We start from the raw sequence: 26786 nt of genomic DNA, 5'->3' as shown, positions 1-26786 counted from the left end.
TGTTGTTTTGGACCATGACCTGGTAGAAAGTGCACATGTGATGCCTTCGTTGCATTGAAGAGTGAAAGCTAGCATTACACAGCTCGCATGGGAAAGGATTGAGTCCCCTGTGGATATAATGGAATGTACATTTTCCGTATGAAAATAGTGAAATTAAGCTTTTCGGTAAACATCGTTTATATTTTCCTTGGACCTCACCATTGGACTTGAAAAAAGAAATCGAATTACTTCACTACTAGTGAACGAAAACATGAAATATTTCTGAATGTTTCCATTTTGATCTTGTTGTTGTCGTATGCAGAGCAAGAATATTTGTGTTTTACACACACAGACACACACTCACTCACACAGACACAGACAGACACACACACACACACACACACACACACACACACACACACACACACACACACACACACACACACACAAACACACACATGCACCGGGCCGGACAAGTAGTAGAACGAAGGGCTTTTACCATTCTTTCTGCTGTTTCAGACAATCAGAAGCTTTTAGTGTGCCAACGTGAAGCTAAATAATTTACTTGTGGGATTATACACTGGGCTTTGCTGCTGCCGCACTGGCAGTGCTGAGCAGAAGCAGGGCTGTCATCATCGAGGCTGGAGGGTGGGGGTGACGTTGAGCAGACTTCCAGTACAGGCCTTGTCATAGAGTAGGAGGAGACCGCCGTCGACAACAACACTTCCTCTGTGGTCTGGGATTCCTAGCACTAGTCCGGGATACTGCAGAAGTGGAGGAGGATGTAGACAAGGTGAGGTGGCTGGAGGTGATGTAGAGAGAAGTCTTCGCTTTGTCACAAAGTAGGAGACATCTGTCAATAGTCGGACCTCTTTGGTGGTCTTGGATTTTTCTCACGGGTCCAGGAGTAATCTCGGGGGTCCAGGGTGATAGTCAGTGGTCCTGGAGTCTTCTCAGTGGTCCAGGGTGGTTGTCATCACTGGTCCTGGAGTCTTCTCAGTGGTCCACCCTGGGCCCGAGAACGGGTCAAGCTAGACTTTGGTTCCTGTCGTTACCTTGGGCCCGTTGGGCACCGCGTCCACCATGAGCAGCGTGGTCCAGAACCCGTACATCAGCCGCACGCCAAACAGCCGGGTGAGTAGACGGTGGAACGCGGTGGCGCCCAAGCAAGCGGGGCATGCAGGGAGGTGGGGGGGGGGGGGGGGGGGGGGCGACCTTGCATGCACAACCACTGGTGGTCATCCTCGGGAGTAGCGTAACGTATAGTGTTGTCACCAGGGTCTGGTGCGGGGCCGAGAGTCTTGCCGAGGTACTCCGGCACATAAAACGGCGGTTCTCGGTTTGTTTTGTTATCCTCACCTTTCTCTCCTCTTGAATCCCTTTTCTCTCACCGGGAAACAGTGGAGTATGTGTGTCATCTCCAGCAACGAGACAGCGGGGATGGAGACTGGTGAAATATTAAATAGTTTGGCTGTACACTCTCTGTCTCTCTTTCTCTCTCTCTTAGGTGGTACCAGGCAGTTAAGGAATGTAGAGATCAGGCTTTGGTGAAGAAAAGATCAGGCTTTGGTGAAGGAGGAAGGAGAACATGGTAGCTAGCTGTTTAAAAGGATGAACCGCATGTGTACGAATTCAGGGTTTGGACGGCTCTTGGAGTGGAAGGATGAGAGCTTGTGTTTCTGAATTTTAAATGAAGTGCCATAACTAATGGTGCATGTGATATTGCTTAGAGCTTTCATGTTGGCATTGAATAATTATATATGTATAGTTAGATAATGGAAGCCTTGTATGCGGTTAATAAAGAGACATTCAGTTCAGGAATAAGGCATTTGTTTTAGTCAAAGATTAGATCGCTTTTTTGGTTTGATTATCGGATTTCTTATCTGTTTCTTTTAAAATCCTTTGAATTTGGCAAGGCTTTGGCTGTACAGATAGGAAATGTCCATATGTGGAATCTGTGTTACACGTAGATCACATTTAAGATGTCGCCTCAAGTACAACCTTCTCTTGTATTCTTACATTCTTAGTGAGTAGTGGTGAAGCGGCTGTTGCAAATATTGAATAGCATTAACATTTTATGGGAACCACATATTGAACTACTTAGTATTCAATATAGACACAGATCCAAAATAGGTAACTTGTATGCATGAGCAGGTACCTGTTGTTGTCTGTAATCAGCCTCTGGAGGAATGGTCACGCATATACCCACCAACCGAACCCCGAGATAGACCCGAAGCATGCAACTCAATCCTCGACGAGAACACCAAGTCCAATCGCATGCATCTAACAGACACTTTCATCACCCATAAACGTCCCCACACGCTCCACTTCACATACCCGGAGAGTCACCCATTAGGACCAAACGACCACATCACTCTCCCCAGAGAAGCATGGCGTTCCTGGGTTAAGGGCTTTGTGAAGCCAGGGGGGACGGAGGACAGAGGCCGTCCAGCTCTGGTTACACTACAGCCCCTGATGCATAAAGTTGGCCATGGTTACCCACCAGCTCCCCCCCCCCCCAGATCAGCAGAGGAACAGGTGTTATTCAAAGCCTCTGGTCTGGCCCACAGTCCCCTCTCCTCTCCTCGCTGACAACACCGACCGCCAGTCTTCTCACTCACAACCAACCAGCACTCGCACTCGGTTTCGGTCCGTCCTTCCACAGCTCACGGCCTGTCTGTCTGTCTGTCTGACCGCCGTTCACACGATCAAGTCGTCCAGCACGGGGGGTCGTGTGGAGATTCTTTGCGATTGCCAGCATCACCAGAGCCATCATCACCATCCCCCTTCAAAACCACCTCCACCGCCATCTCTACCACTAGCACCACCAGCTCCGCCGCAGAAGTGGTGGTGGGACTCCCACCATCACCCACTCTGACCCATCTGCGCACTTAAGGCCACGCCAGCATGTTTGCGACCGCCAGGAGCGTGGACATGCGGGGGGGCGGCCACAGCCGCCGCCTCAGCCGTCAAATGAGCGTCACCCCTGTGGAAAACCCCCAGATGGCCAAGCCCGGCGGCGGCGGCGGCGGCGGACCCCCGGGGGCGCGGGACAGCGTCAGCGGTACGGCGATACGGCGAAGCAGCAGCGTCAGCAGCGCCGGCGCCGGCGGCAACCGAATGCTGTCGCTGTCGTCCATGAGCGAGAGCGTGCGCAGCGGGCTGAGCTGCTTCCTGTCGGAGCAGGCCCTGGAGCAGGAGGAGCGGCAGCAGCGCAGCAGCCAGCTGGCCGAGCTCCAGCGGCTGAGGGAGGTGCGCGCCGCCGCGCAGCTCAAGAACCTGGAGGACTTCCTCAAGATGAACCACGTGTCTTTGCGCGAGTGTGTGTCCTACACCACCACCATGAGGTACAGGTAAGCGGATTGAGGCCAGAAGGGAGGTTTGTTCCAGGGTTGGACCACCAGGGGCATGGGAGAACACCAGTGGTTTGAGACCACCACTCGGGTGGGAGACCACCCCTGGGCTGGGAGACCACCAGTGGTTGGAAACCACCACTGGGGTAGGAGACCACCACTGGGCTGGGAGACCACCAGTGGTTTGAAACCACCACTGGGGTAGGAGACCACCAGTGGTTGGAAACCAACACTGGGGTAGGAGACCACCAGTAGTGGGGGACCCCTACTGGGGTTAGAGACCACCACTGGAGTAGGAGACCGTCAGTGGTGGGAGACCCCACTGGGGTTGGAGACTACCATTGGTAGGAGACAACCAGTGGTGGATACCACCACTGGGGTAGGAGAACACTGCTTTGGAGGTTGTTGTTGATGGCTAGGTGTTGTTGGTCCCATGGGCCAGTCAGAGGCAGGCGTATCATGAGGTCCAATCATTAAGTATGACGTACATACATTACATTGTCTGTAACAAGTAAACAGACATCAGTGATATGGACAGGCACAACTGGTCTGTGTGTGTTAATGTGCGCATCCATATTTAAGTTAGTTTTTTCGATATATTTTCAAGATTAAAGGGGACATATTATGAGAACAACACTTTTCCTGGGATTTGGGGTGTTGTTTTGGGTCTCTGGTGCTCCCACACGCATACAAACTTTGAAAAAAGTCTGTACAGGATTTTTTGAGTGACATATGCATTTCTGAAAGTACCCCGCCTACTGTTACCAAACGAGGGAGTCAGTTTCGGCGCCCCCTCCTATGTAGGAAGGGGGCACAGTTGAATATTACCTCCCACTTCCCCACTCCCCTCCAATCAGAGCATAGCTAAGATTTTGTGGACAAGTGGACGAGCAGCTCCGGCAGGGGGAGCTCGGCGGCAGCTCAGCTCCGGGAGTACAATCCCTTTCTCTGCCGGACTGCCGCCGAGCTCCCCCCGCCGGAGCTGCCGGACTGCCGCCGAAGCAGTCAAGATTTTTTTTCTTAAAAGCTATTTCCAGCAAACAGCTTCAAAAACATGTTTTCTGGAACTCAAATACTATGTTTACTTGTTCGAAAACACCATAATATGTCTCTGTTAAACTAACAACTTTTTTGTTGAGTTGTTGAGTATATTCATTAAGTGCTACACGTGAAGCTCCTAAAATGGAGCGATTTGATTGGTTCGCTATCTTGGGATATTGGGCAATATCCCATGATTGAGATCTCAAACTCGGATATTGTTTTCATCGCAAAATGTCCCGCTATAAACGTCTCGTCACGCTAATAAAAACAAATAAACAGCTAATAGAATCTCTCTTATCTTGTTGGAGTGTTCACGTGTAGTAAAACAATTATTCAATAATTGTTAAATATCCCCAATCCCACTACAAATACATTAAACTATCATTCAATTTATTTATTTAAACTTAAATTAACTTTGTAATTGTCATACAAATTGTATTGTTGTGGGAGTTCTGGGAGTCACACTGTGTATCTAATACAGACATCCCCTATGACTCCAGTAGGAAAATATGGTTCATGTTTCATGTTGGGCTGGCTGTGATCTACAACTAGATAGTGCTAGTGTCCCACTTCTCTGTCTTTGTCCATTTGTCTGCCGGTCTTGGCAGTGAATCTCTTGATCAGCTGCTGAGGTTGAAAGAGCACAACAGAGGGGCTGGCCAACTTCACCTCATGTTAACCCCCACCGGCCCACTCTGTTTAAATAACTTCACAGAACGACTGAGACCACTTAGTTGAGACTTGGAATAATAATAATTTATAACATATCATATTATTATATTATTTGGGAATGTGGCATGTTTATAAACCAAACAAAAAGGTTCTCTGAGGCTGGCTTCAATCTCCAAAGTGCCCGTTTGTGGTCCGAACATCAAAAAGAAAGGTGTGAAGGTCATGTTACACACACACACACACACACACACACACACACACACACACACACACACACGCACACACATACACACACGCACACACACACACACACACACACACACACACACACACACACACACACACACACTTGGTGAACACAGCTGGTCGTCACTTTCACAGGACTGATTGCTATCCTTTGGGTGGTGACCAAAGTGTGTGTGTGTGTGTGTGTGTGTGTGTGTGTGTGTGTGTGTGTGTGTGTGTGTGTGTGTGTGTGTGTGTGTGTGTGTGTGTGTGTGTGTGTGTGTGTGTGTGTGTGTGTGTGTGTGTGTGTGTACTCATCTACACAGGTTGCATTTGCATATTAATCTAGTGATACTCTCAAACTGTTTCAGTTTCTACCACGAGAGACAATGTGATTAATTTTTGTAATATCATAACTGGGAGAAAACCCATAGCTTCAAACACCAATTTGCAACCATTGGATAGTAATTGAATAATAGCACCAATATTATTTCATATTGTTTACGGTCGTTGCTTGTGACCTGCAGATGGCAGCAATAAACAAACTGCTTCCAGCTGCTCTTGAAAAGACAAAAACATCCCACGGAAAGAATATGACACAGACACCAAACGTCCCCATCCCATCAGTGGCCAAACACAGTCGCGCCTCGGACCAAACTGTGGTGTTAGGTATCCCCTGGGTATATCTCTTTGACCTCGCCTTTTAAAGAGCAGCTTGTGGATACTTCGGGTTTGTCTTACTGCAGTGCTATTGGATTACGCTGTGGCTATTGTTGGGCCCTACACACCTCGCTGATAATACGACTTTATAAATCGAGAGGTGCTTCGTTGACTTCTCCCTCTGCCCAGCCTCTGATGTCGATTAATTGGTTTCACGAAATAGGGCAGAGAGGGGGTAACCGGAGAGCCAAGGGCATGGCTGTCCCGCACGCAGCCATCAAAGTTAAATGTAAGATTGATTAAAAAACAATTTAACACCAGTTTTTTCAAAAGGATTTTTGACTAAAATCTTCAAAATGGCCTTGATTACTATGTTCAGTATCATAGAAAAAATACTAAGGCTTTTAAAGGGTCACTGGCACAAAGGCCTTATGCTTTGTGATTATATCCGGTTTTGTCATAAAAATCTGACTTTAGATTAACATCTATATATGGCCGCAAGTTGAAATCTGAAGGCTTCATATTTGTTTTGAGAAATCCTATTGAGACGGGGATCTGTAAAAGCATAATTGGCAGAACAGAAAGTCAGCCAGCAGTAGTTAACTGTAAAAATGGGTTTGTGAAGGTTTCAAATCAACACTGTGTACACCGGCCACTCTAGAACTACACTTATTAAAATCCCCCTTCTTAAAGCTTGTTCCACTTGTGTATTGAGTTTTCGTTGGTAGAATAGAAACAGGAAACAGGAAACAAGGCATGATTCCACCCCTTGCAATGGATGATTTCCAGCCGACATAGGTTTGCCATTTTATTAAATTTGGGATTGCAGATGGTTTTGTCGGTTGACAGGTTGTTTTAACTGTCAAGTGTTAAGTAAGAACAACAAGCAGAAAGTGTAAGTAGGACTACGTGGTATATGTATCAAATAATAAATTTAGTTGAATTAAAATGTAAACGTACACAAAATGTGGTCCAGCAATAATTGGGATTTTCAGTAGGCCTATCGTGTAGGTAGATTGTAGAATATAGCATAGGCATATCTAATCTAACTGTCGTTTGTCTGGGTGGGATTTTTAATGGCAATTTCTGCAGTTGTTTATTATTGCAGATGTTGACTAGGTGGGATTTTTAATGGCAAAATCTGCAATAGCTTACCACTGCAGATATCTTTTCGTCCAGCAGATGGAACTATATCTCAAGAAACTAGACGAAAATAATTTAACAAATCAATAATACAGATAACAGGCCTTGAATATTTAACCACAGTTTTAGAGTCGATAGATATGTGAAGGTCCATTCTAGATCTAATATATCTTGCCTTTATTGATAGGGCTACTGTGCGTTTATCTATTCAACAACACATGGCTGGTGTTGTGTTCATGCCACGCTGTGGACATGCCTGTAACTGGCATAGCAAACATAATTAACTTACCATTGGAATTTAAATGCCCAAACCATGGTTCCTATTGAGTGGGATACCCTGCCTTCTTTTCCCCTTCACTCATGGCTTTCTCTGAGTTACAGTCCGCAGCCTTTATTATTCCACTTTTCCTTTAACCTATAGGTCCTCCATGCTTTTCATCCCACGCTTCCTAGTTGTTATTCTCGCTCATGTTAATGGCAGATTGGCCTCCGGGGGAAATGGTCTGGTTTGAATGGAGAAAGACTCGTATTCTGCCAAATGTATTCAGAAATTCAATGTCTCCATGTAAAATCCTTTATTTATTTATTAAGTTGCTCATTTATTTGGGCCATATCCAGTTGTTCCATTTTTCCCAAAAAGCTTTCTTCGGATTAGAGTGCATTTACGTTAGCTCTTGGCATCATTGCATCCATGCAGTTGATTTATTCAGTGTGTCATTGTCCAGTTTAAAATAAAATGAAATATAACATTGTTTCATTTGGCAGTAGGAAAGGCGGAGATGCAATAGAATAATCTCTGGTAACTTGTGCCTGATGTGATGTGGAGTGCGGTCCAGTGAAGACCATGCTGGTATTAGCCACTATTGATGTACAGTAGTTACTTGCTGGTGTTTGTTTCAAAAGGCAAAGTGGCCCTTAAAAACACATCTGTGGCCCCTGAAAAGTGGCCCCTAAAAACACCTCTGAAATGCTCAAATGTGGTAAACCATCTACTACTACTACAAAAGTGTATGACCAGGCTATATAAATATATAGCCTAGACAAGTGTAAACTTACATAATCATTTCAGCCCTGTAGGGCAGGGGGGGGGGGAGGTCAACTGAAGAAGCTTCTGCCTCAGTAACACATACGCGCACAAATACACACAGACACACACACGCACCCACACCACCAAGATCTCCCTCATTAAAGGATCCTACACCTTCCAGCAGTACTAGGGAGCCTGAGAAGAGCGTGATGAGCCCTGAGTCTGCTCCGCTAAGGCTATTTGGCTAATGCTACTTGGGTTCATCCGGAATAGCAGTATGTGTATGCATGAATGGTTGAACTGTGCGTGTCTGTCTGAGTGAACAGTGTATAAACAGTGTATAAACGGTGTGTGTGTGTGTGTGTGTGTGTGTGTGTGTGTGTGTGTGTGCGTGTGCATGTGTGTGTGAATGTCATGTCAACAGTATGTGTCTCTGATCGTGAGTGTGTTCATGTATTGCTAACGTCTCCCTTCTCCGCAAATTGACCGGTCCTAGGGCTTACGCTAGGCTAAATGGGGCAGCTGTTTCCAGCCAGTCCACTGAGATGCGGGCATGCATCGCATGACTGGCATTGTGTTTTTTTAACCCCCCCCATTCCCTTCCTCACGGCCCCTGAGGGGACCGGCTATTTCTGGCCCCTCAATCTACGCAGCGGCCCGCTCCTCCTTCTGTCTCATGTTTTTGGAATGCGTGTCCCTTTTATTACCGTTTATAAAAAAAAGTATGTCAAAGTGTTAGTCTTATTGTGTGTGTGTGTGTGTGTGTGTGTGTGTGTGTGTGTGTGTGTGTGTGTGTGTGTGTGTGTGTGTGTGTGTGTGTGTGTGTGTGTGTGTGTGTGTGTGTGTGTGTGTGCGTGCATCTTGGGGCCTGCTGGCATTCCTGTATGCATGAATGTGCGTGCGTGTGGTTGAATGTGTGCGTGTGTATGTGTCTCTGTGTGTATGTGTGTGTGTTGGGTCCTGCGAGAAGGGAGATTGATATCTGCCGCTATTTACTCAGACAGCGTGCGTCTGTAAACCCCCAGGTCTGTCGACATGGAGTTTAACCTTTGACCTTGAGTCATGGCAGGCGTCTGCTATCCTTGCCCCTGGTTGGTTGTCCCGCATTTAACACACACACACACACACAGAATCATAATGTACAGCACAGAGAGGTGATTCATGCGCATACGTTATGTCATAGCATGATTATCACTTAAACCTCCAAATACATGAGTTAACAGCTTACAATGGTCAATGTAATAAACGGTATTTCAAAATACCTGTAAAGCGGTGATGTTACTGTATAGTTAAAAGTCCCAATGCTCCATATCAGCCCTCATGGAATGCCTCTTGTCCGATCAAACTACTTGGTCGGAACTAACTGTTGTAAGTGAGGGAGGATGAAAAGCGAGCGAGTCATTATCACATTTTAAACCTCAACAGGGGGAGGCAGGACCGCGACATAAGGCGTATCGGTCTTGAGTGACCCTCAAGGAACGCATTTTATTGCTTCTGCCAATTAAAAATGGTCAGTTTGATTCAATGGTTAGAAATGGCGTCCATAGCAACTGCCTCTTATTCAGCAATAACAGACAGCTTACTACCGTGATTGACCAATCAGAATCGAGTATTAATCAAAGCCGTTTGATAATGTATAATAATAGTTGTATATTGTTTAATACTTACTGTTTTATACTATCCTAACATAGGATGCAATGCTTAGACTATTTATCTGAGATGGGGCCTTGAATGTTTGCACAGTACAAGGAGCAAAGAAAAGATGCTAAGAGGGAAAAGAGAAGGACAGAGATATGGGCAGCGGAAGAGACATATAGCTTCTTATACAACTCTTCATTGTGTCTGTGAGTTTTTTAGTGAGAGAGAGAGGGAGACAGATGAACAGAAAAGAGAAGAAACGAGAGAGCTAGCGACCGAAAGGAGAGGGAGAAAAAAAAGAGAGAGAAAGGAGCGGGAGAGACCGGGACAGACACACAGACACACAGACAGAGCTTGTGTACAGTTGCTTCCTTTACATAGCAGCTCCTCTGTGGACCTGTTGTCCCTGTACTCTTGGCTCATACTTTATTGAACTGACTAAGCACATGCCATAAGCCGTCAAAATGGAATACTATTAGTCAAATGCCTCAAACTAATTCCGGTTTGCAACATATTATCAAATTAAAACTTTATTGGGGGTTTTCTTTACCATACCTTAAGAAAACTTGAGTTATTTGGAAATGTTACCAAACCGTTTTAATGTCTCTAACAGAAGTCTGATTGCAAGGTCTTTCATGAGGTGTCTGAATAAAACCGGAGGTTGGGCCGAGGGAAGAGCTTCACCTTGGTATTTGAATCTGTAAAAAAACAAAACTAGCTGTCAATCATCATGCTCTGAGTTACAGTTGACAAAAGAGCAATGTAATTTAGACCAAATACTTGTTAGTTTAACGCCATAACTACTTCAAACAGCCATATAACATGGCCGCAAATATAAATGAAGAATTCTTCCATTGAACCATTTTAAGAGCACATTATGCATTTTTTGGGCACTTTAAAACTATAAGATGGAGTTGAAGAACTCAAAACTCAGTTTGAGGTCTTATGTTATTCAAGTATTTAAATTCACATTTTAACAGGGAAATCATGTTATTAATGCATTAGGGGTTTGGTCATATCAATCTAGGTAGTGTGTAAATTGGGGTTTGAACCCTGTAGTATACAAAACATTATTTTAGATGTGTTCTCACTACAGGGGTTCCTTCAATTCGCTTGCCCAGAACAGTTTCCTAGAATAAACCGCTGCAATCGATTTCTCGAGAGAAAGATATCGATCAGAGAAACCCTGCTCCCAGAGTCGGGATTTCCCAAAAGGCATTTGACGGGAAAGCGCTTTGATGGATGAAATCTCCCAGGTCTTTGTTTGAAGAGACAAAAGGTGGGTCAAAAGAATAATTTTACTCTCAATGGAAACAAAGCTCTTCAGGGTGGAAGCACTTTAAATGTTCGCTCACGTCATTTCTGGGTAATAATGGTACCTTGAGGTGGACCTGAATGCAATCGGTTGCTTCTTTTAAAATTACTTTCAACCAATCAGAAATGCGGTTGCTAATGTTACACCGATTTAAGATTGATTTAGTCTGAGTGCTTTGAGGCTTTCAACCTGGGTCGGTTTCTCTCAAAACATCAGGATTGTAATCAGAAACGCTTCTTTCGATTCAACTAATACTAGGAACTAGCCAGGAAATCCCCATCTTTGTTTTTTATCTTATACCACCAATTGTAGGCATCAAAACGAATAATCTGCCTTTCACAATGAATGGTAGTGTGTTTTTAGTTAACTCTCTAAGAAGCAGCGGCCATTGTGTGTGTGTGTGTGTGTGTGTGTGTGTGTGTGTGTGTGTGTGTGTGTGTGTGTGTGTGTGTGTGTGTGTGTGTGTGTGTGTGTGTGTGTGTGTGTGTGTGTGTGTGTGTATGTGAGGGACCCTGGACCATTTAAAATAATCAGAGTTGACACTATTTTAAGTTGATGAGAGGTTCACCAGCGATGATGTGTGTATTTGTGTGTTCGGGTGAACAGCCACAATAGTTGCCTACCAGCGTGTGTGAAGAACTGGTTGTCATCATAGTCATGAGTGTTGCATTTACACCTGGGAATGGGTCGTCATATAGTGCATACAGTCCATGGTGTGAGTGTTAAGACCAGACTAACAGGGGACACTTTCCAAAGTCACACTGTAAAGCAGACCCCGCAAATAGTTTAACCTCTGATAACAGATTCATTATAGCAGACTTAACGTTAACCATTTACTGTAAGCTTCACATTTGTCTACTCTCTCTGAGCTAGGGACCCGAACACACACACACAAACATGACATGCACATGCATACACACAAGGCAGGAAAGGAAGGGGCCAAATCCCCTTATCAAGACGTGAATGGGCGAGAGAGAGAGAGATAATTTGCAAGGAGGAAAGAGAGAGAGAGAGAATTTGCAAAGAGGAAAGTGAGAGAGAGAGCCTATAGAGAAAGAAGAGACCGGGAGAGAAAGAGAGAGAGCGAGCGAGGGGAGGGAGGGAGGGAGGGAGGGAGGGAGGGAGGGAGGGAGGGAGGGAGGGAGGGAGGGAGAGAGCAGAAAGAGGAAATCAGAGAGAACAGAAAGAGGAAAAAGAGAGAGAACAGAAAGAGGGGGAGAAGATATCGGTTAGAGAGAGCATAGAGAGAGGGAACTGGGGGGCAGAGCATAGAGAGGGCGAGAGCGCGAAAGGCAGATGGAAATGTGACGGCCAAAGAGTTTCGCTGAGATCTGAAAATCGAAAGTATCGCGCATCAAGTCAGCAGCGGCGGACGAGAGTCCATGCAGAGAACTCAACTTAGTTATTGGTTTATTCTTTTAAAGTCACACCCACGGAACGGCTGCACCGCAGGTATTCCAATCAGGTGGATAGCAATTTTACCACGAGGGACACCGACGGACCCCCTATCAAATTCTATTGGGCATTATTGTTGTTTTTTGGGGTTCCCGGGGCGACATACTCGGCCATGCAGGTGTCTTTTGTTTGCACGGACCACCGGAATTCGAATCGCAGTACGGAGGACCGGCTTAACCGGCAGAATGCCAACAGTCCCAGCACCAAGAGTAAGTTCCGCGCCGTGGCCCTGGTGGCCCGGAGCCTGGGGCATCTCTCAGTGCAGAACATGCCCTCGTCCAGCGACCAGAGCATCCGCACGGGCATGAAGTACAGGTAAGATAGGCCTACCTGGTCCTTACCCCTCCCCGACCCGCCTCGGCGCAATGCTCCGTTCCAGGATTGCACCCTAGACCCCGCACAAATAGGCCTACCCAAACCCGAAAAAAATTATGGAAAACGCTATTAAATATATAACACACTTCATTCAAAAATAATGTTTTGTTTTTTAATGTGTCATTGCATGATTTAAATTTAGATTTAGAGTTGGAGGGATTGATCGCGTGTCCGTGTGTGCACGCCGCACGCAGAGAGGACTGCAGGCAGCATATAGCCGGATAGGCGAAGCTCAGCAGACGCATGTTAAATCACACGTCAACACGATGTGTATGTTCCACCGTCAGCTGTCTGACATTTCCCTTTGCTTTCCCGGATTACACTCTATAACATAAATAAACATCGTCATTTATAGGAAACCCCAAACCCGTTTCATCTTGCATTTGTACAATGCCACCCATGTGGGCGAGTGTAATCTAAGCAGGGAGCGACTGAACAGGCTACCTGTACTTATAACTGAATGTGGAGTGTGTCAACCATCTCCCCCACCCTACTCCGGGCCTACGTTTAGAATAACACTGGCTCCGCGTTCGAAAAAAATGTGCTCCTTTGAGGATAACCCATAAAGGCGCTCAATTGATAACCCTTAATCCAAATCCCTGAAACACTAGTTTGAGGGATTAATTTAAGACGTAAAGTATAGCTTTTCAAAACCCTCTCGAGTCATATCTGGTGCCTAACCTTTGTCTCTGCCCAACTCACCTCAGGCCTGCCTTCATGGCCTGGTAGGCCTATGTGTAAAGGATTTAATAATGAATGATGACGGAAATACAATTTCCCAAAATACTATAGGACTAAAAAGAAAAGAAAATTTGCAGAAAATATTTCAGAATTTACATTGCAGACTAATCAATTAGTTGATTGATTAGACCCTAATTGATTAAACCCTGCTGTACACTGTCGTGCACAGTCTGGTCGGTCGACCAGCGGACCCAGTGACGTGAATCTTAAAACCCCTGTCTGTCCAGGGTCCATCATCTGGCCTGCTGGATGTGTGAAGGACTGTACACAGAGGAAGTGATGTATGACTGCGGTGCGGGGCGCCCCGGTGGCTCACCAGGTAGAGCCCGTACCATTAAGGCTTAGTCCTTATCGCAGAGATTCCTGCCTGCGTTCCTTTGCTGCATGTCCTCCCATAGCTGCCATACCTTTCTGTCTATCTCATTGTATAAAAAAGGTGGCGGTGGCTTCATAATATATCATTTGATATAGACCTACTGTATGTTTTGAAGATTTCTTTATTGAAGAGGAACAGCACTTTTTAATTAGCAACATACTGGCCTTAATTGGAAGTAAAAATATGTTTGAGTATTCCCTCAAACTAAAGGAATCCTTGGGCCTTTCTCGAATTCAGATGGGAGAACTTGTTTCAATAAATCTCAGACGTTCAATTTCAATCTCTGTAATGGAATGCTAGAAATGTTGCTTAAGAAGAGGTTGGCTAATGAACCATACAAAATTGGAACATTTTACATTTTTTGATTCAGGCGGCCACTGGAGTGAGTCTGCAGGGCGCGTTTTATACTCAGTATCGCAATCAAATCATGATTCAGATGAGTGCGCAACCGGAATTTGCAGAAGGTTCAGCTACTTTAATGTCATTGAGTATCACTATTCATTAAGGACCAAGCTGCATGCTCAACTGAATCGCCCTGACGACTCGGCCTATAATGACATTGAGCAACACCATTATTCTATAAGCTGCACGCTCAACTGAAACGCAGCCATGTTATGCAAATACATCATGATATAACGTGTTCTCATGTTGCTGCCAGCTGTGTTCCGGGGGCATGATTCGCAGCATCAATCGCTCCATTGGGCAGGGCTGCTCTGAAGGCCAAGGGGTTCCTTGGCCTGACTGTCAATGCATATGATATCATTTAAGAAAGTTTAGAAAGTGATCTGGCTGATATTACTTTGGTTTATATAGTGTCTATCCAACTTTTATTTTGATATCCCAATCTGTATGGTTTGTACTTCATTCAGAACCCCATTCTACCAACTGTTTATTTTTTTGGACGCAACCAACGCACAGACGTCTGGCGGCCATTTTAAATGTCAGCTCCTGGTTAACATTTCCTAGCGACTTGTCGTTCTTCCAGCTACCTTGCGACTGGCCTTTGTTTCCCAGCCACGGAAACCTCTGGAAGTTCCTTACAAGGGAAGCCATCAGAAAAGTCAGACAGCAGCTGGGCTTTCCCACATGGCTGTGTTCTGACGCAGCAGGATTTGTCTGAGAATTCAAGCGTTACAAATATTTGTTTGGGAAATGCCATTTCACTTGGATTTGTTGTGTGTGTGTTTGCGTGTGTGTGTGTGTGTGGATGTGTGTTTGTGCATGTGTGTTTGGATGCCTACACTATTTCTCTGTGTGTTTGTTTGATGCCCCTTTTGTGTGTGTGTGTGTGTGTGTGTGTGTGTGTGTGTGTGTGTGTGTGTGTGTGTGTGTGTGTGTGTGTGTGTGTGTGTGTGTGTGTGTGTGTGTGTGTGTGTGTGTGTGTGTGTGTGTGGGGGGGTGTTCACAAAGCAGTTGGGCATGCCTAATATTTGTTTGGCCATTATTTGTCAAATGCACGTGCATTTGCGTGCATCAGTGTGCATTATTATTAGTATGTGGAGGACTGAAGTTTATATATGCACTCCTGCATGCATACTCTATAACTTTATGATGTGTGTGTGTGTGTGTGTGTGTGTGTGTGTGTGTGTGTGTGTGTGTGTGTGTGTGTGTGTGTGTGTGTGTGTGTGTGTGTGTCTGTGTGTGTGTCTGTGTATGTTGTGTTGCTTGCATGTCTCTTTGAATATCAATATGCAAACACACATGGATTTAATCTCCATATGCATGTCTGTGATTTGTACAGAGAATATCCTGCTTCCGCCTCCTATCATCTTCAACCGCATTAATAACAGCCTCACACGCATAACTCACTACCTTTTTCCTATGTTCAGCTCTCCTCATCATTGCCCTCCATTTTTGGATTGGGTAGATGCTTTTTTTTTTTTGCTCTTGAGTGATCTAAAAACAAATCTGGTGAATTTTTTCTTCTGACCAATCCGTAGCCTTTGTTATGCACGTTGTTTCAATGGGACTTTTGTGAACGGATGTGCAAGAATGGAACACAGGCCTGACGTCCATATCTGACACTGGGATGCACAATTTCTCTTGTTGGATCTCACTTTGCTGCAAAAATTCTTCCTGTTAAAATAAATGTGCTGACATGGTGCTTGGTGGAAGAGTAACCATAGTGTTGTTCAGCTTGTCACCTGTGTGTCCCACAGCACTAAATGTTGAAAGATATCGCTAGTACCCCATGCATACCATGCATATCCTCCAATTCTTGCTCAGACATTAAGGTTCAGGGCCATTACCTTTCATTTAGGAATGGAACACCTTAGACCATACCACCGTCAAGCCAGACTCCAAAATGTCCAAAATGTTCCAAATTGTGTGTGTGTGTGTGTGTGTGTGTGTGTGTGTGTGTGTGTGTGTGTGTGTGTGTGTGTGTGTGTGTGTGTGTGTGTGTGTGTGTGTGTGTGTGTGTGTGTGTGTGTGTGTGTGTGTGTGTGTGTGGGGGGGAATTAACTACTAGCTGGGCTAGCTCTTTAAAATGAAAGATGGTCTAAATTAGTATAGTTGTGTGTCCCATTCTGTAAAGAATACAGTGTAGTTGAACACAATCTAACCATTAGTTGTATTAAATGTCGTACTCATGTTTTTTTCTATATAAATGATCTTGTGAGGCCGTTTATTAGTCTTGCCGGGAATTTGTGTGTTTTTTTCCTAGCACACGTAGGGAACTGCCTGAGACATTAGGTTACCTGAGGTTGTATTGTTTAGTTTGATCATTGATTGGTTATCATAGAAATGTTAAATGAAAAGGAGTGAAACGTCATCCAGTTCCTATCTCTCTCTCGCACTCACACACTCACACAATGAAAGGGAAAGGCATGTATTAGCATCTCACAAATGCTTTTCAAAAAGGGAAGTCTGAAATTAATCATAGGGGATACTTATAAGGTAATAATTCAGGAGTGGGAGGACAATCACTCCCGGGTGGAGATATCCGTGTCCGTATGCTACTCCATTACTCGCTAGACGGACGAGAAGAACCACTATTTACATGAACAAAGATTGACATCATCTAGCAATGGTTGTGGTTGATATACAATGTGTCCTAAGGATGGAGGGGGAAAAGGAATGAGGCAGTTTGAGTTGGAAGCATGGCCGGTGAGGAAGGTAAATCCCCTTTTGCCTACCTATTGCACACCTTTGTTCCTTCTCTGGGTTTCGATCTTGATTAAGGGAACTTTTCCTTGTCCTGCAGAGAGCTTGGTCTTAGGACCATGTTGTATAATGTGGCCTGTGAAGCTCTCTGAGACTGTAACTAAGGTTAAGGTCTGGGCAAAGAATTTATTGGAATTTAAATTCAATCAAATGCACATTGATCTGATGCAGTCCCTCTGGCAGACCAGATGCAACTGCAACCAATGTGCTGCATGGGGCTGCTGTGCCATAAAAAGAAATATCACAAATGTTGAATGGCCTGTAAAAATGACCCCTGGAGTGTACACACATCATGACAGCTCACTGACTTTAAACACTTCACATTGTGATCGCACGCAAGGACAGTGTCAATTAAAACAACGCTAAACATAATCTGGCCAGGCAATACACGATGCTTATCACCCCACCTATGTTTGCTAAAGAGACCACCAGGGTAGTTATGTGGCTCAGTATCAGTACTAACGTATCAATCATATGTGGAGACATAATGATGCCAAGCTTGCTCCATTCTGGGATGGGACCAGTATGTTGCAATAGGCCACTTCATAAGCCATTGGAAGGCTGCAGCCACAACTCAGTCTCTACACTGGTATGAACCATGGCCCTGGGGGCCCTTTGTTTACGCTCCAAGAAACTGTGGCTCCCCCAGAAGGGGCATCACATCTGCTGAGACCCACAGGGGAATGGTGATTATGTGAATGGGTGATCCTGTCCAGACCTGAGAGAGAGAGTGAGAGTGTGTGTGTGTGTGTGTGTGTGTGTGTGTGTGTGTGTGTGTGTGTGTGTGTGTGTGTGTGTGTGTGTGTGTGTGTGTGTGTGTGTGTGTGTGTGTGTGTGTGTGTGTGTGTGTGTGTGTGTGTGCACGTGAGCCTTGTGTGGATGTTTGTACCCGTAGACTGTGTGATGTTTAAGAACACATTTCACACTGTGTCTATTTTTAAATGAAATGAATGTCATTCGCTTCTTGTTGATGTTTAAGTGCCTGGATCTACTCATCACTACTTGGAGAATGTGGCACGTTTATAAACCAAACAAAAAGGTTCTCTGCGGCTGGCTTCAATCCCCTGTCACAGCGCACGTTCTTGGTCCGAACTTCACAAAGAAAAGGTGTGAAGGTCATGTTACAGACACTCGCACACATGCGGTGAACACAGTCGGTCGTCACTTTCACAGGACTGATTGCGTATCCTTTAGGTGGTTGCCAAAAGGTGTTTGTGTGTGTGTGTTCATGGTTGCACATCGTTATATAAAATAGTAAAAGGCTACTGTATAAATACAAAAATAAATGCTAGTATATATTATTTAACGTATAAACTGATATATTAATACGAATGGTATTACAAAAATAAATGCACATGCTATTATATATTGTATATACTTATAAATTAATACAAATGGTATTACAAGGAGAAATGCCCATGCTTGTATGCATGGTATATTGTATGCTAATAAGTGGTGATACAATGTGGAGTAGAAGTGATACAGCCAGCTGTCAATCAACAGTGCCAGTGTGTTAGAAAAAACGATGCGTGTGTGTTTGTGTGTGGGTTTTAGACTCACATTATCAACACCTCTTCAGGAGCCTGTTTCAGACACAAACCACTCCAGAGATAGCTTGGGGCCATTGGCCTACTATTATAGCTCACACACTTTATTAAATCATAAAGAATATTTCGAAAGATAGCTGTGAAATGTTGCTTGTTGCTGGAATATCGCGTTAAAGTTTTGCTCGTTGACTCGTCAGCATTTCCTGATTGAGAAGCTAGTTTTTGGGATTATTCTTAAAAATTTCAGAAAATATTTTTTTTGTAGTTTCCCTTCTTTTTCCCTATTCCAGCTTTTTGTGTTTGGGGTGTGAGTGTGGTTAATTAATTAATTTATTTTTATCTTTTATTGGGTTATTCATTTTGTGTGATCATTTTTCGAGCACACAACCTTCAAGTCACTCAGCATTCATACTCACACACACACACACACACACACACACACACACACACACACACACACACACACACACACACACACACACACACACACACACACACACACACACACACACACAAAAACACAAACACACGCAGAAGCACCACAAAGGCTGTCCTAGAATGTTCCATGCACTCTTCCTCCAGCTGATGGTTGAAGTCAGCCAGCGTGTTTTTTCTTCTTCAATCCCATCAAGGAACCTCACAGTGTCTTTTGTGTTCTCGTGGCTTCACCCAACCCAAGGTATTTCTATTACACATCCTTGAAGGCCACTGGGTACATCTAGCTTTTGAATGTTTGAATGCATTCAAGCTGAAGCATTTTAGCTGAAAAGAGAGAGAGTGAGAGTGGGAGTGCTGGTACAATGGCATGTAATCAACTTTCAGGATTGGGAGATGTAGGTGTTGTGGTCCAGTGAGCTGTGAATAGAGACACGCTTCTGTCGGACTCAGGGTCGGACATGTTTGGGGTTCACTGGTGTTGGTCTACATTGTGCGAGCCAAAGAAAAGAGAGTCAAAGAATTGGATTTGTGTATCCATAGCAATTGGACTTTGTAGTGTAATTCGAAAAAAATGAATATGATTTTGTTTACTTATACTGGACATTATCAGGAAACTTGAAGAACAATGAATAATCAAATGATTATTATTATACAGAAGTATCCTCATTCTTTCACTCTTTATGCCACCTTTACTGATTGTCACCTTATTTTGGCTTGCTATAATAGCCATCACACTTAAAGGTGCTGTAGGTTAGATTTAGGAGTTCGGACACCATTGCAGTCTTTTGAGTTAAATGAGGGGAATAAAAATATGGTTTCCTGAATGAAGTTCGGCATACCTTGGCACATTGCTGAATACAAAATAATATCTGCAGTTGTAATTTATGCTCCTTTTTAAACATATAGAGAAGAGAAGAGAGAAATACTGGCTAGCTAATTAACTACAAAAAATATGTTAAATTCAACATATCGCTATCAGAGAAAATAGACACTAAAACATAAACAACATAAACAACACTAACACATGTTGCATAAGTATGCCTTCGGAAAAGTCACTGAAATTATATCCCTTTTCCAACCTTTAATTCAAACAGAGGTTAACATACAATTTAGTACTGAGAAAGCATTCAATAATTTTTTTAACAAATCGGGACAGTTAGGAAGTTGATCGGTTGCCAGTAATTGTCATGCTATTTCCCTTGAAACCAAGTTCACTCCTTCTTTAGTACCTACAGTACTACCTCCAACTATACTCTATATTCGTTTTGAGTTTGGATTATTCTCACTTTCACAAATGCTTTGTAAAAAAAGATAATGATACATGTAGAGTTTGGATGTCTTAACTGAAGAGTGTAATATATTTCTTTCTTGCAGAAATCTTGGGAAATCTGGATTACGGGTCTCCTGTCTTGGATTAGGTGAGCTAGCTCTCTCTCTCTCTCCCTCCCCCTCTCCCTCTCTCTCTCTCTCTCTCTCTCTCTCTCTCTCTCTCTCTCTCTCTCTCTCTCTCTCGCTCTCTCTCTCTCTCTCTCTCTCTCTCTCTCTCTCTCTCTCTCTCTCTCTCTCTAACCACTTTCTTCTTCTCTGTCTCTGTAACCACTTTCTTCTTCTCTTTGTTGCAGGGACATGGGTGACGTTTGGGGGCCAGATATCAGATGAGGTAGGATAAAAAATGAGTAATTTAATCACAATTCTCATTCCGATATGGAAAGCCGGTCAGAGAAACATGAATTTTACCGAACATTATAAAGAGTCTCACATTTCCTCATACGACATGTGGTACGAGTCAGATGAAAAATGAATTAGGTTGTTTTTGTCTCTCAAGATGGCGGAGGAGCTGCTGACGCTGGCCTATGACAACGGCATCAACCTGTTCGACACCGCAGAGGTTTACGCTGCCGGGAAGTGAGTTTCGCACCGGCAACCCATCATACACCCCGGACAGGAAAACGCCGGATACATATACAGGAAACACACATGCTTACACACACAGAAACACACATATTCACGCAGACACATAGACTCTCAGACACACACTCGCATAAACACACACACTCACAGACACGCATGTACACACGCAGGTGTGCACACACGCACACCCACTCACGCACACAGAGTTATGGATGTATGCTAATAAACAGAAGGATAGACGTAGACGGACACAGGCGTGGATCAGTGTTGTTTTCGTCAGGCAAGACGAAAACGAAAATGACGTCGTCAGACCCCTTTTTTCCATGACGAAAATGAGACTAAGACGAACGTCACCAAAGCCATATAAAGACTAAAATGTGACGAAAAATGTAGACATTTTCGTCAGACGAGAACTAGACGAGACTAAATTGTTAGTGAGTGGACGAACAAAGTTTCAAAACATGCTTTTTTCCCGCCAACTATAATATGCGGAAAAGAAATGGAGAAATGGAGCCAGCTGCTTGTCCTAACAGTCACGCCCCCATCACACACTAAAAGCCTCGCTCGCGCGCAGCTGCGCCTGCACGCACACGGCACACACGAGTGTGCCGTGTGCGACGAGTGCGACAGTCCGACGAGTTTTCGTCGGACTAAAACTAGACTAAAACCTTTTGAGTTTTCGTCAGACTTAAACTAGACTAAAACTTTCAAAGATAGAAATGACTAAAATGGGACTAAAACTAAGAAGCATTTCGTCAAAAAGACTAAGACTAAAACTAAATCTAAAATGCCTGCCAAAAACAACACTGGCGTGGATAGGTTGATAGAGGGGAGGAGAGGTGGATGGTGATAGACGTGTTTGGCATTCTAAATCAGATCATTGTCCATCTCCCAGGACACTGACAAAACTTTTGGGGTTAATGCATGTCACAGCAATGTTGCTATAATGGGCTTTAAGGACCCAATCCTTAACATAGGGCATTAAACCATTGAAAGACCTTCCAATGGTGGGTACACAATTTACAAAGCAGCACAGGAAATCGTTGAGGAGAATTTGCAGCAGTCGGCTCAATTTAAACTCTGGGGAAATCGTAATTATCCAGTTGAGGCAAATACAATTGTTAGTGAAATCTATGAAGGTGTGTGTGTGTGTGTGTGTGTGGGTGCATGTGTGTGTGTGTGTGGGGGGGGGGGGGGGGGTCTGTGTGTGTGTGTGTGTGTGTGTGTGTGTGTGTGTGTGTGTGTGTGTGTGTGTGTGTGTGTGTGTGTGTGTGTGTGTGTGTGTGTGTGTGTGTGTGTGTTTGTGTGTGTGTGAGAGACAGGATTTATGAGCAGAAGAACAAAAATGACCAAACAACCAACCTATAAAGTGATTATAACCATATCACCACACACAAACATATACACACAGACACACACACACACACACACAAACCTGGCCAATAATTTAAATCTCTCTTTCACAGGGCTGAGCTTGTCTTGGGAAGGATTATCAAAAAGAAGGGATGGAGGTAGGGTGATCAGCCTCATTCATACATAGAGAATATGGAATCCCTTTTCACTCATCATGGGATGTTTATTCATTGTAACAGGAGAGATTTTGAACTAATGCCATTCATTCATTGACCTGTTTTGGATGAATGATAAGAGGATAATCATTAACCTTATCAATGGTGTAGAATCCGAAGAGAAGCATCTGGTGAATTATTGTGCACCTGAAGTATGAATGTTCACCTGATGTCCCGTATAAATAGGAACATTTGGAACAGTGATGAAAAAAATAACGACATGGCAGTCTGCATGATAAGATAACCTTTACTACCTAACAAAAGGTATGAAAACGTTTTATGAGTCAACTTTGTTTTCACACACAGGCGCTCCAGTTTAGTCATCACAACCAAGATTTTCTGGGGAGGAAAGTATGTACTCTGTTCTGTTTTAATTTGTAGTTTTTTTCTTGAAATGTGTTGCTGTCAGGCAGTTTGGTATAGCTTCATGCTCACAGAAGTTATGGTAATTTCTCTCATTGTTTTGTATTCAAAGCCAGTTAAAATGAGTTTCTTTCTTTCTGACTGTTTTCACAGGGCGGAAACAGAAAGAGGCTTGTCTAGGAAACACATCATTGAAGGTGAAACGTTTCCAGATGATCATTCTAATGCAACAAGAAATCTAATAGTCATTGTATTTCGTTTGGTGGCGTGTAACAGGACACCCTGAAATTGATGGCAAACGGCCAGCAATGGCAAGGCAACACTGGGTAATATGATCTTTGTTTTCCTTCCATAACGTAGGTCTGAGGGCGTCCCTAGAAAGACTTCAGCTGGAGTATGTGGACGTGGTCTTTGCCAACCGGCCGGATCCCAACACACCCATGGAAGGTAGGGTCATGTATGTTAACAGATGCATTTGACGCAACCAGCCTCAGACGTCCAGATATCTCTTTATACGGCAGAGATCCAGGGCCAGAGAGAGCTCTCCACCCGGTGGTTGGTGGTGTTTACAACTTGTTTACGGCACAGATGCCATGCGCCCCAGCAACTCCTATCTACAACTTATAACAAGATGTTATGTGTCAATGTGCAAGCATTATTACACCCAAGGCCGGGAATACTTATTCCATGGGATCCAATACATGGGTGTGGGGGGGGTGGTACGATTCCCTCTACTGGCCTGCCGAAGCTGGTTGGGGTGCAGTCAACCTGACCGATGCGCAACCTTGACAAATGTAACTGTTGAAGTCTTTGTTCTGGGACTGCCGACCCTCAAAGTTATTCCCCTGAAAACACCAGCAGAGCAGAGCCCTGAAGCCCTGGTACAATGTAGGACAACAGGTTTGTTGGTATTTTGCCTCGTTTTCACCGAGCAGTGTGGTTCGGTGTGGTGCGGCTCGGAGCGGGACTGCTCGGTTACGCTAAATCTGGCTCGCGTTTCCACGGCCGACAGTACCCTTATGCTAGGGCGGGTTTTAAGCCAGATGGCGATAGCCGCGGCAGCTACGTGAGCATCGTGACATCATAGCAGCGCGACACAGTGTAGCCTGCTAATAAATTCAATTAAGAAGAATCAACGGACAGCGTGTGTAGCTCCACCTTTAGAGCACCCTTTCAGACCGCTTGGTACCCCAACGGAGGAGTACCGAAAATTGGGACCCTACCCAACTTTTAGCAGTGGAAACGCCAATATAAGCGGACCAAGCTGCACCGAACTGAACTGCACTGCGGAAACGAGGCATAAGTTGGTAGTCCATCAAGGTGGCTGTCTGCTTGGTAAAGTTCAAGCCCACCAGCCACCTGTTGCTCACCTGTGACCTGACAAAGGCAAAGGTAACCCCAAGGTCAACTATGAACCCCAGGGTCACCCACCAATTCCCCAATCTCACTTTATTTTTCTTTCCTTTTGTTTCGTCCAGGAGATCCATTTCACACACCTAGGTCCAGAAAGTTCGTCATAGAAGGTACTTGGTACCCTCAGCCACCCCCCTATGAGGAAGCATTTTATGGCAGACGTTTAGGAGTAGACTCTCCCTCCTCTCCTTCGTTCATCCCTCTATGGATCCCATAAAATGCTGGAATGCGCCCCCTCCCTCCCCCAATAGTAACATCGGTGCCGCTCCTTCAAGGGATTTATTTATTGTGTCTATAAATTGACGGTAATGTACACCCCTCCCCCCCAGACTGCAGCCCGCCCAGTTTACAACCGTTTGATCCTACCCCGATCTTATCGTCCCACTGCAATTAATAATATTGAATATGCCGTTTTGAGAGGAGTATGTTCATATTGTCTCACTCAACACCATATCCGATGCTCGTTGATACCATCTGCATCAGTCGGTCCCTGGTCATTTTGTTCCAACAACCCAACGCTCCCCTCACAGGGAGCGATACGAATCATCCTGCATGTTCTCAAAGAACAGCATGTTTTTGTAATGAAACATCTTCTCTTGGGCGATGATTTTGAAGATAAAAAAACATAATAAAGGAAGAACTCATTCTCCTCTATTCTGCTGTCCTCGGTTATTAAAGCAGGTCTTGACGACATGTTTTCACAGACAGAGCAATCTTATTCTTCGTATTCTTTGTCTTTAGACGAACAAGAACTTTATTATAGAGCATTATAGAGTAGCTTGCAGGTAAGCCACTCAAATATGTTTTACTGGAATTAACACTGGACTTGTTTTTGTAGCGAACAGTCTAAAGAAATATTTTTTAACTATTTTCTCAAAAGAATACTATTGCTTTTTATTCAATTTGCTACATAGCCATCCCAAATTGGTTAACCAGGAATGCAACCTGCAAGATGCTCTTCAACCCTGACAAACTGACAGGGATGTGGATACCTGGTGTGATGACCTCTATACCTTCTCATGCATAACTGTGTGTTACACCCCATTGCCTCTGAACATAACCAACTTGTGAGCAGGCAGACCTAAGATTCAGATGAGAATCTGTTTTTCATGTTCTTCAGTCTTCCTGCCTGTTGATCCCATTGACATTTCTTTCCCTGCTTTGAACAGTTCTCCTTATATTTTCAGATTGTTGAGGTTCTCTTTCATTCTGCCTTGCTTTATTTCTTTCTGTATCTCTTTCTTTCTCTCTCAGTCCTAAATGTGTTTGCTGGGATTTTCATCCACCAACAAACTGGATGTGTCCTGTATTATAAACAAGGTATCTGACCAATAGCTGATTCTCTTTGTGTGTAATCTGTTGTGATTGGCAGAGACGGTGAGGGCCATGACCCATGTGATCAACCAGGGGATGGCGATGTACTGGGGCACGTCGCGCTGGAGCGCAATGGAGATCATGGTGAGAATATCCAAATAGAATTAGAAAATGCATTTCCTGCAGAAAATGTGGTGAGTGCTGTAACGCAAAGTGAGGTCGAAAATATGTTTTAATTAAGCCACATAGTTTAAAACGTTTTTTTTTTTTTTAATGGCTTAAATCAAGTGAAAAGATCTGAACAAAGTCTAAATGGAGTAAACAATTTTGACTTAGCCACTATTTAAAAAATCTCTAGCTTCAATTGAAGACCAACTGAAAGTATACAAAGCGGGTATGAAATTAAACTGTTGATTCTGAAAAAAACGTATAAATGATATTGAAAATCGGTTTGATAAATATATTTGAAGATCAAAGTGTGTTGGTTATTCAACTGTTTTGGTTAAGGTTAATGGTTCAAAATTGACAAAGTTACAAAGTCTAAAGTAGTTGAAGTGTCAGAGAATGGGTAAATCCCATTGAATTCCTTGGTAAAAAAAAATATTTTAAAAGAATATCTTAAAAAGATTACAATATGTAAAACTAATTTGAATGGTAGTGCGCGATTCCAAACTATTCTCTAGGTGAACAATTGTGGAAGGGGTAGGGTCCCAAAACTCTATTGTACAATAAGGAAAGCACTCACCTAATAATAAAACACCACTTTGTGGCGAAGGGTGGTTGATGTTGTTCATCTTTAGAAGACAGCAAATTATTGTGTCATTATGATTAATGACACTATTTTAACCTTTGACTGTTTTTCTGTGTTTGTTTATTGCAAAAAACGTTTTGCAACCCTCCGCCCAGCAAAGACCTAGAAAAGACAGGGAATGACATAAAGCAAAGAACCACAGGCTTGCCTCGATCATGGTCACTATGTGTGTTCTGATGGTCCTTCTGTGTGTGTGTGTGTGTGTGTGTGTGTGTGTGTGTGTGTGTGTGTGTGTGTGTGTGTGTGTGTGTGTGTG

General features: G+C 44.0%; 1 protein-coding gene across 6 annotated transcripts in view; it reads left to right on the top strand.

Moving 5' to 3' along the window:
- Positions 1-595: 595 nt before the first annotated feature.
- Positions 596-26786, top strand: part of LOC132461898 (voltage-gated potassium channel subunit beta-2-like) — a 33339-nt gene continuing 7148 nt past the window's right edge. Inside the window, exons 1-11 of one of the 6 annotated variants that reach the window (XM_060057389.1) lie at positions 596-1113; positions 1487-3332; positions 20525-20568; positions 20773-20810; positions 20976-21055; positions 22528-22572; positions 22936-22980; positions 23146-23189; positions 23353-23439; positions 24471-24515; positions 25778-25863. In XM_060057389.1, the coding sequence (XP_059913372.1) occupies positions 2887-3332; positions 20525-20568; positions 20773-20810; positions 20976-21055; positions 22528-22572; positions 22936-22980; positions 23146-23189; positions 23353-23439; positions 24471-24515; positions 25778-25863 (960 nt within the window). In that variant the 5' untranslated portion in view covers positions 596-1113; positions 1487-2886. Of the gene's footprint in view, positions 1125-1226; positions 3333-12212; positions 12824-20524; positions 20569-20772; positions 20811-20975; positions 21056-22527; positions 22573-22935; positions 22981-23145; positions 23190-23352; positions 23440-24470; positions 24516-25777; positions 25864-26786 lie in introns of those variants that run through there. The other 5 variants (XM_060057430.1, XM_060057397.1, XM_060057414.1 and 2 more) reach the window with 5 other exon arrangements.

This window comes from Gadus macrocephalus, chromosome 1 (assembly GCF_031168955.1).
Source record: "Gadus macrocephalus chromosome 1, ASM3116895v1".
Taxonomy (NCBI): domain Eukaryota; kingdom Metazoa; phylum Chordata; class Actinopteri; order Gadiformes; family Gadidae; genus Gadus; species Gadus macrocephalus.
The sequence above is the reverse complement of the archived record's forward strand: the minus strand, read 5'-3'. Positions and strand labels throughout refer to the sequence as shown.